General features: G+C 32.3%; 1 protein-coding gene across 1 annotated transcript; it reads right to left on the minus strand.

The window, feature by feature from the left end:
- Positions 1–29: 29 nt before the first annotated feature.
- LOC134240075 (uncharacterized) lies at positions 30–10,366 on the minus strand (the record flags this gene model as incomplete). Its single annotated transcript, XM_062722182.1, has 6 exons — positions 10,238–10,366; positions 9,941–10,042; positions 9,561–9,692; positions 9,054–9,275; positions 8,810–8,949; positions 30–104 (listed from the first exon to the last, which is right to left on the minus strand). Coding segments are annotated over exons 1-6 (783 nt in total), but the record flags the coding sequence as incomplete, so codon positions are not given.
- Positions 10,367–10,829: the final 463 nt, after the last annotated feature.

Genomic DNA, 10,829 nt, shown 5'->3' on the forward strand with positions numbered 1-10,829 from the left:
AATACTGTAATATCGTATCATATACTTACAGGCTTGATAAATAGTTTCCCGTCTTTTGTATAGCTGTTTGTTCGGTTATTCGTGTAGTACTCGAACTCCCAATTCTGAAATTGTTAAACAATACATTCATAATTTATCCTTCATGTGTCAAATATGCTTAATTTAAAACATTTTGTAATCTAGATAGCTTAAATACTAAAGGTACTGTGAGCAATGAGCTCACTAAATGATACCCCCGCCTGCCATAATGCCCATGTTTTGCTATATAGAGTTTTACGGTAACGTGTAAAGAGAAACTAGAGGTACTGTGAGCGATGAGCTCACTAAATGATACCCCCCGCCTCCCATATGGTTATAACTGGTGAAAAAGTCCATGTTTTCCTGTGGCCGGGAAACCCAAAATATCTGTCGGATCAAAAAGTAAAATAGGAGGTGCACAATGGCAATATGTAATAAAGATTCTGTGAAAGTTTCATTAAATTTCATTCAGTGGTATGAGAGGAGTTGCGGATAAGAGATGGGTACCCCAAAGCGTAACAGACGGACGGACGGACGGACGTACAGACCGACGGACGGAATTAACGATTACTATATACCCTCCCGCTTTTCAAGCGGGGGGTATAATAACTCGTGGTATCTAATGCTATTAGAAGGCGCCTATTCTCACGTCATAGGTAAGAATATAATGGCAATGTCTATGTTTTGCTATGGGAAACCTAAAGTACGTGTCGGATCAAAAAGTAAAATAGGAGGTGCACAATGGCAATATGTAATAAAGATTCTGTGAAAGTTTCATTAAATTTCACTCAGTGGTATAAGAGGAGTTGCGGATAAGAGAGGGGTACCCCAAGCGTAACAGACAGACGGACGGACGGAGAAACCGATTACAGTATATCCTCCCTCTTTTCAAGCGGGGGATATAAAAATGGCATGCTCTACAAACGGACAATTTCTGAAACGTTACTGACAAATAAGTTGATAAAACAAGGATATCAGCAATCTCGTTTTAAGTCTATATTTCGCAATATGACGATAAAGTGACCTTGTCAGCAAATGCATGTAAAATCTCTTTTATGTTGGATACTGACTGAAGTTTTTTGCCTTTTTCATACAAATTGTCAGGCCATTATTTTCACACTGTATTCTCTACGGATTTGTTTCGTTTACCATATCATGGCAAGGAACACAATAGCAGAGTTCAACGGTCCACAGAGGACGCTTATTCCTTCATGATGAATGGATGAAAAGTGAATGAAATATTTTTATTTTCATTTTTGTTTTATTAAATTAAATTATGGGAGAGGACTATCTTGTCCAGACCCTTTGACATGTTGTCAATAAAATATGTTCACAACATTAAATCTGTGATAGAGGCTAAATCCAAAATAACAACCCATTAATTATGTCGAGGTTATTAACATGGCTAAATCCATGTAAGATACTCCGTATATCTCCTTTTTTCTTGGTCAAACGACTATAGTTCGGTTTAAAGATAGAATTTGACCTTTATTGTCATGTCAGTCGAATTTATTCAGTCCAAATCTGCTTTATGTGCTTTTATTGAAAATTAAGTTGAAATTGACAATTTTTCTAATTCAGTTTTATTTAAAAAGGAATGTTGAAAAACAGAATGAATGGATTTTTTTATTCACATTTTTTTTGTTTTATAAATCTTTCATAAAAGTCCAAAATAACAACCCAGTACTGAGGGTATGTCGAGATTAATATGATATACCATGTATCTCCTGTTTTTCTCTCGGTCAAACGACTTTTGTTTAGGTTTTTAGAGAGAATTGATGCAGAATATGCACCAAAAAGAATGACGGAATTTATTCTGATAACAGTACTTAGAGCTGAGTTCTCATCAAACAACAGTTAATTTTGCTCATTTTTAATTTGATATCAAAAACTGTTTGTGTATATGCCAATAACATCCAGGGGAAATTTTGTATTGAGTGAAGTTCTTTCAATGTGCAAGCTAAAAAAAACTCTTTTTTTTTAAATAAAGAAATAACTGTACTTCAGTGCTTGACATTGTACTTAAAACATACTTGGTTAACATTTATTTAAGTAGGATTTTATGAAAAATATGTTGAAAATGTACTCATGTTCATTTCTAAAGTTATTCTGAGGTTTATTTATAATTATTAGATAAACTTTAATAGGGTTGTTCTCTTACTATAGATCTGACTTATCAATCGATACTTTAAAATAAAGTTACACATTTGTTTTGCTGTTATGCACTTGTTGGGGTAGGCAAAACAGTTAAAAACAAATGAACTTTCTTGTTTGAAGGGTAAATAAAGATTTTGAGACTCAATCAAACAAAGCGCCGATTTACAATGGAGAACAATCAAACGCGCTTTTCAATACTGCTATTAATGTAACAGTACTTGTTTAAGTGAGAAAAACTCACACTAACACCAAAGTTTACACGTGACATTACCATCAGTCACGCTGACTTCAACACTTCATTACTCTGGAAATAGCTGTCTTAAAGCCTTATATAGTATATAAACTTACTGTCTGTTAGCGTTTTCTGAACATTTGCATAATATAAAGCACAAAGCAAAGATAGTTTTATCTACGTTGTTCAAAGGGCCATAATTTGGGTTATCGAACTTACATTATGCAAATTTCACAACGTAAAATTAGTGACAACGAAAAAAGGTATATATAGGCTGTCTTTGGAGGGTGGATGGTGGGGGAATAGTGTTGACAAGTAAAATAAGTGTGCTTGTTTAAATGAAAATATCATTGCATGATACTGCACCCTGCTGCAATTCAATGCAACACATTGTAATGCCTTGCAAATTGACCAATCAAAATGAACTTAGTCGATTTGATTACCAATTGAATTAAAAATATGATTGAAAATCCACAGTTTTTATTTCCAGTTCTGAAGTCTTTTAAAAAGATTTAATGGGATGTTTTTTTATTGCCATTCTGTTTAATATTTGTTTTCTTTAATAGGTATCCAAGTTATCGATCAGTAATGTGTCGAAGGACTTTTTGTCAAAGTTACGTATTGATGATTTTTCTTCAACCGACAAGTTTTGGTATGCGCAAAACATCCAGACGAAAGGAAAAACTTGTCTTTGACTGATGAGTGGATTTTTTTTTATTTAGAAGAGAGTAATTCCTACAATTTAACTGCACATTATTGCACTGAACTAAAATGCAATGTCAATCTAAATAAATTTAAGTCTAATTGAATTAAAATATGATTGAAATCATCACAAAATTTTCATTCGTGTTCTAAAAAACGTTTCAAAAAATAGACTGAATGGGGATTTTTTAATTCACATTTAAAAAAATTCTTCTCTTTGAAATGAAATTAGATAAACAATCAAAATTTTTCATCGAAAGGACTTTTCGACAAAGTTACATATTGATGATTTTTCTTCGACCGACAAGTTTTGGAATGCACAAAACATCCAGAGGAAAGGAAATATTATCTTTGAATGAGGAGTGGATTTTTTGTTTTATTTGCAAGAGAATAGATAATTATATCAAAGGGACTTTTCGAAAAAGTTACTTTTTACTGTATTTTTAGTTTGAATTTTCAAGAAAAAAAAATCCAGAGGAAATGAGCACTTGTCTTTGACTAATGAGTTCTTATCAAACAACAGTTACTTTTGCTGATTTTTATTATCAAAAACTGTTTGTGTACATGCAAAACGCATCCAGGGGAAGTTTTGTAATGAGTGAAGTTCTTTCAATGTGCAAGCTGAAAAAAAATCTTTTTTTTTTTTAAATAAAGATATAACTGCACTTCAGTGCTTGACATTGTATTTAAATAGACTTGGTTAACATTTACTAAAGTAGGATTTTATGAAAAATATGTTGAAAATGTACTCATTTTCATTTCTAAAGTTATTCTGAGGTTTATTTATAATTATTAGGTAAACTTTAATAGGGTTGTTCTCTTACTATAGATCTGACTTATCAATCGATGCTTTAAAATAAAGTTACACATTTGTTTTGCTGTTATGCACTTATTGGGGTAGGCAAAACAGTTAAAATCAAATGAACTTTCTTGTTTGAAGGGTAAATAAAGATTTTGAGACTCAATCAAACAAAGCGCCGATTTACAATGGAGAACAATCAAACACGCTGTTCAATACTGCTATTAATGTAGCAGTACTTGTTTAAGTGAGAAATACTCACACTAAACCCAAAGTTTACACGTGACATTACCATCAGTCACGCTGACTTCAACACTTCATTACTCGGAAAATAGCTGTCTTAAGCCTTATATAGTATATAAACTTACTGTCTGTTAGCGTTGTCTGAACATTTGCATAATATAAAGCACAGAGCAAAGATAGTTTTATCTACGTTGTTCAAAGGGCCATAATTTGGGTTATCGAACTTACATTATGCAAATTTCACAACGTAAAATTAGTGACAACGAAAAAAGGTATATATAGGCTGTCTTTGGAGAGTGGATGGCGGGGGAATAGTGTTGACAAGTAAAATAAGTGTGCTTGTTTAAATGAAAATATCATTGCATGATACTGCACTCTGCTGCAATACAATGCAACACATTGTAATGCCTTGCAAATTGACCAATCAAAGCGAACTTAGTCGATCTGATTACCAATTGAATTAAAAATATGATTGAAAATCCACAATGTTTTTATTTCCATGTCTGAAGTCTTTTAAAAAGATTTAATGGGATATTTTTTTTATTCCCATTCTGTTTAATATTTGTTTTCTTTAATAGGTATCCAAGTTATCGATCAGTAATGTGTCGAAGGACTTTTTGTCAAAGTTACGTATTAATGATTTTTCTTCAACCGACAAGTTTTGGTATGTGCAAAACATCCAGACGAAAGGAAAAACTTGTCTTTGACTGATGAGTGGATTTTTTTTTTATTTAGAAGAGAGTAATTCCTACAATTTAACTGCACATTATTGCACTGGACTAAAATGCAATGTCAATCTAAATAAATTTAAGTCTAATTGAATTAAAATATGATTGAAATCATCACAAATTTTTCATTCGTGTTCTAAAAAACGTTTCAAAAATAGACTGAATGGGGATTTTTAAATTCACATTTAAAAGAATTCTTTTCTTTGAAATGAAATAAGATAAACAATCAAAAATTTTCATCGAAAGGACTTTTCGACAAAGTTACATATTGATTTTTCTTCGACCGACAACTTTTGGAATGCACAAAACATCCAGAGGAAAGGAAATATTATCTTTGAGTGAAGAGTGGATTTTTTGTTTTATTTGCAAGAGAATAGATAATTATATCAAAGGGACTTTTCGAAAAAGTTACTTTTTACTGTATTTTTAGTTTGAATTTTCAAGAAAAAAAAAATCCAGAGGAAATGAGCACTTGTCTTTGACTGATGAGTTCTTATCAAACAACAGTTACTTTTGCTGATTTTTATTATCAAAAACTGTTTGTGTACATGCAAAACGCATCCAGGGGAAGTTTTGTAATGAGTGAAGTTCTTTCAATGTGCAAGCTGAAAAAAAACCTTTTTTTTTTTTAAATAAAGATATAACTGCACTTCAGTGCTTGACATTGTATTTAAATAGACTTGGTTAACATTTACTAAAGTAGGATTTTATGAAAAATATGTTGAAAATGTACTCATTTTCATTTCTAAAGTTATTCTGAGGTTTATTTATAATTATTAGATAAACTTTAATAGGGTTGTTCTCTTACTATAGATCTGACTTATCAATCGATGCTTTAAAATAAAGCTACACATTTGTTTTGCTGTTATGCACTTATTGGGGTAGGCAAAACAGTTAAAATCAAATGAACTTTCTTGTTTGAAGGGTAAATAAAGATTTTGAGACTCAATCAAACAAAGCGCCGATTTACAATGGAGAACAATCAAACACGCTGTTCAATACTGCTATTAATGTAGCAGTACTTGTTTAAGTGAGAAATACTCACACTAAACCCAAAGTTTACACGTGACATTACCATCAGTCACGCTGACTTCAACACTTCATTACTCGGAAAATAGCTGTCTTAAGCCTTATATAGTATATAAACTTACTGTCTGTTAGCGTTGTCTGAACATTTGCATAATATAAAGCACAGAGCACAGATAGTTTTATCTACGTTGTTCAAAGGGCCATAATTTGGGTTATCGAACTTACATTATGCAAATTTCACAACGTAAAATTAGGGACAACGAAAAAAGGTATATATAGGCTGTCTTTGGAGGGTGGATGGTGGGGGAATAGTGTTGATAAGTAAAATAAGTGTGCTTGTTTAAATGAAAATATCATTGCATGATACTGCACTCTGCTGCAATACAATGCAACACATTGTAATGCCTTGCAAATTGACCAATCAAAGCGAACTTAGTCGATCTGATTACCAATTGAATTAAAAATATGATTGAAAATCCACAATGTTTTTATTTCCATGTCTGAAGTCTTTTAAAAAGATTTAATGGGATGTTTTTTTTTATTCCCATTCTGTTTAATATTTGTTTTCTTTAATAGGTATCGAAGTTATCGATCAGTAATGTGTCGAAGGACTTTTTGTCAAAGTTACGTATTAATGATTTTTCTTCAACCGACAAGTTTTGGTATGCGCAAAATATCCAGACGAAAGGAAAAACTTGTCTTTGACTGATGAGTGGATTTTTTTTTTATTTAGAAGAGAGTAATTCCTACAATTTAACTGCACATTATTGCACTGGACTAAAATGCAATGTCAATCTAAATAAATTTAAGTCTAATTGAATTAAAATATGATTGAAATCATCACAAATTTTTCATTCGTGTTCTAAAAAACGTTTCAAAAATAGACTGAATGGGGATTTTTAAATTCACATTTAAAAGAATTCTTTTCTTTGAAATGAAATAAGATAAACAATCAAAAATTTTCATCGAAAGGACTTTTCGACAAAGTTACATATTGATTTTTCTTCAACCGACAAGTTTTGGAATGCACAAAACATCCAGAGGAAAGGAAATATTATCTTTGAGTGAAGAGTGGATTTTTTGTTTTATTTGCAAGAGAATAGATAATTATATCAAAGGGACTTTTCGAAAAAAGTACCTTTTACTGTATTTTTAGTTTGGATTTTCAAGAAAAAAAATCCAGAGGAAATGAGCACTTGTCTTTGACTGATGAGTTCTTATCAAACAACAGTTACTTTTGCTGATTTTTATTATCAAAAACTGTTTGTGTATATGCAAAACGCATCCAGGGGAAATTTTGTATTGAGTGAAGTTCTTTCAATGTGCAAGCTAAAAAAAATTTCTTCTTTTTTAAATAAAGAAATAACTGCACTGCAGTGCTTGACATTGTATTTAAAACATACTTGGTTAACATTTATTAAAGTAGGATTTTATGAAAAATATGTTGAAAATGTACTCATTTTCATTTCTAAAGTTATTCTGAGGTTTATTTATAATTATCAGATAAACTTTAATAGGGTTGTTCTCTTACTATAGATCTGACTTATCAATCAATACTTTAAAATAAAGTTACACATTTGTTTTGCTGTTATGCACTTTTTGGGGTAGACAAAAGTTAAAAACAAATGAACTTTCTTGTTTGAATGGTAAATAAAGATTTTGAGACTCAATCAAACAAAGCGCCGATTTACAATGGAGAACAATCAAACGCGCTTTTCAATACTGCTATTAATGTAGCAGTACTTGTTTAAGTGAGAAAAACTCGCACTAAAACCAAAGTTTACACGTGACATTACCATCAGTCACGCTGACTTTAACACTTCATTGCTCGGAAAATAGCTGTCTTAAGCCTTATATAGTATATAAACTTACTGTCTGTTAGTGTTGTCTGAACATTTGCATAATATAAAGCACAGAGCAAAGATAGTTTTATCTACGTTGTTCAAAGGGCCATAATTTGGGTTATCGAACTTACATTATGCAAATTTCACAACGTAAAATTAGTGACAACGAAAAAAGGTATATATAGGCTGTCTTTGGAGGGTGGATGGTGGGGGAATAGTGTTGACAAGTAAAATAAGTGTGCTTGTTTAAATGAAAGTATCATTGCATGATACTGCACTCTGCTGCAATACAATGCAACACATTGTAATGCCTTGCAAATTGACCAATCAAAGCGAACTTAGTCGATTTGATTACCAATTGAATTAAAAATATGATTGAAAATCCACACTGTTTTTATTTCCAGTTCTGAAGTTTTTTAAAAAAGATTTAATGGGATGTTTTTTATTCCCATTCTGTTTAATATTTGTTTTCTTTAATAGGTATCCAAGTTATTGATCAGTAATGTGTCGAAGGACTTTTTGTCAAACTTACGTATTGATGATTTTTCTTCAACTGACAAGTTTTGGTATGCGCAAAACATCCAGACGAAATTCCAAACTTGTCTTTGACTGATGAGTGGAGTTTTTTTATTTGCAAGAGAATTAATCCTAGAATTTAATAACTGCAATTAACTGCATTGGACTAGAATGCAATGTCAATAAAAAAAGTTTTAATTCGAATTGAATTAAACTATGATTGAAATCAACATTATTTTTATTTTGTGTTCTAAACATTTAAAAAAAAATTGATGGGATTGTAATTAATTTACATCTTGTATAATATTTGCTCTGTTTGTTATGTATCAAAATTAACAATCAGTAATTGTGTCGAAGGACTTGTCTTTTACTGTTGAATAGATTTTGTTTATTTGCTGCTGAGTATTTCATTTGAAAGCCTGACAAATATAAATAATCCTCTATGATTAAACATACAATGAAATTCATTCTGGTCCTTTGGTATTGGGCTGGTTTGTACTTTCTTCCAAATACTTATAAGTTATGTAAAATATTTACGCACCCCACCTCCACTGGCAGTAATTTCATGTGTCCAGGTTTCAAAGTTCAAGAAGTCAAAGTTGTCCTCGAATATAAGACAAGGATACGATGTGCACGTCTGCTGAGATGGACCATTTTGTGTATATCCTGTACCGGAGTAGACTATAAAAAACGCAAAGTAGTGTGAAATTTCCCAGAATCATATTCTAAGAAAATTACAAAGGTTTTGTAATTGATATATTAATGAAATATAGTAAAATTTTTACCTTGCTGAGATCCCCCTGAAGATCCCCCAGAGCTACCCCCTGAAGAATGTCCCCCCGATGTCCCTGCATGGGTTTCAATCATGGTTTGTGTCAAAATGCCATCAGAATGACCCGAACTGTGACCATGACCTCCGCCACCAGAGGGTGCAGCAGTCGTGGTAGAGGTCACCACGGGTCTGACTTTGGTGGTTGTGGTGGTTGCTTTAGTAGTCGTTGTCATGTCTTCAACAGAAAGTTGGCAGTTGGTGGATACGTTTCATATTTAAGCAGTTAATAAAAAAAATTGAAGCTTTAATTTTTCGTACTCTATACACTTATTGCAGAAAAAGTTAAAACATTAATTTTTTTTCATTTAATTTTTTTTAAAACGATCCAAAGTGCTTATTATAAAATTTCTCGCGATTTAACAAACAAGCTAATTCGATATGATGTGCAAATATCTAAATGCTATATAGAATACATCTGGAGAAAATAAGATTATGGAGGAAAACAAGAGTTGTAATTTACCTCCGATTACAGCGGACTGTCCCAGTAACTCACTGGGTGTCCCTCCCTTCTGGGCGTGTAACCAGTAGTAGACAGTGTCCCCTTTGTGGACTTGGATACCAGGTACATCATTGGTGTGGACGAAAGAAGATCCTACAAATAGATATCAGTATATCATTTATTTGAATTAATATTATATACCCAGTAATACAAATGTTCCTTCTGGCGAATGTTTTGATGTATTTTTTCGTTTATTAATTGTAACTTTTTCCTTTTTTTCGGGTGGGGTGGGGGTGGGTTAAAGTTGTCATGAGATGCTCTTGATAAATGTAAATGCCTCACCACCCCCCCCTCTCTCTCTCTCTCTCTCTCTCTCTCTCTCTCTCTCTCTGCAGTAATACCTTCCTTGTTGTGGACGTCAAAGCCCCACTGTCCGGCTCCTACACCGGCGATTGGTTGATTGATGGAATAGTGAACAGCGACAAAGTCATAGTTACCATCATCTTCAAGAAAGAAAACAGACATTAGTTTCTTGAGGAAGTCTCTTACTAAAATACTATTAGATGTAATATTTTTTCATTGTACAGTAATTACAGAACTAGAGATTATACTAATGGATATCATTAGACGTAGCCTAATTCTTTAATATTCTGCGCTATAAAGTTAGGGATAAGTCTGCCTGATACGCATCCTCATACCTGGAATAGTGAATTTGATTCCGTGACCATTGTACAGCTCTACTGTTGCTGGTTGTACGGCAAATACGGATCTCGATAGTAACGAGGTTAACCCCAAAACCAGAAACCACATCTGCAACCATTATAGAAGACGTCAGAAAATGGAAAAAGAACTATATAACGCAAAATAACTCCACTTTCCTTCGATTATCAAACCATGTAACAAAAAAAGAAGGGGGTTACTCTAAACATAAAGATTGTCTTTCTGGAGAAAGCTCCGACCACATTATAGACGGGTTCTTTTTAGTTGCATTGTACTTAAAATTAAATTTATTGATAAGAAGTAATAATATCGTATAATTGATGGTATCAGTTACATTAAATGTATGTGCTGCATTATTTAAAAAAAAAAAACACGGTCAAGTCAAGGTCATTATCTTTTTCTTGACCCTATTGACAAAGCAGTTGCAATTGCTAAATTTTATTCTGTTAATGCTATAATATAAGTAAAATATACAGATAGTGACATGCCCACAATTTATAATTATAATTTTTAAAAATTATTATACCCCCCCCCCCAAAAAAAAACCAAACAAGTATATACTGACAAAAC

This window comes from Saccostrea cucullata, unplaced genomic scaffold, assembly GCF_032062105.1.
Source record: "Saccostrea cucullata isolate Sc308-1 unplaced genomic scaffold, CSIRO_AGI_Scuc_v1 ctg17454, whole genome shotgun sequence".
NCBI classification, from domain to species: domain Eukaryota; kingdom Metazoa; phylum Mollusca; class Bivalvia; order Ostreida; family Ostreidae; genus Saccostrea; species Saccostrea cuccullata.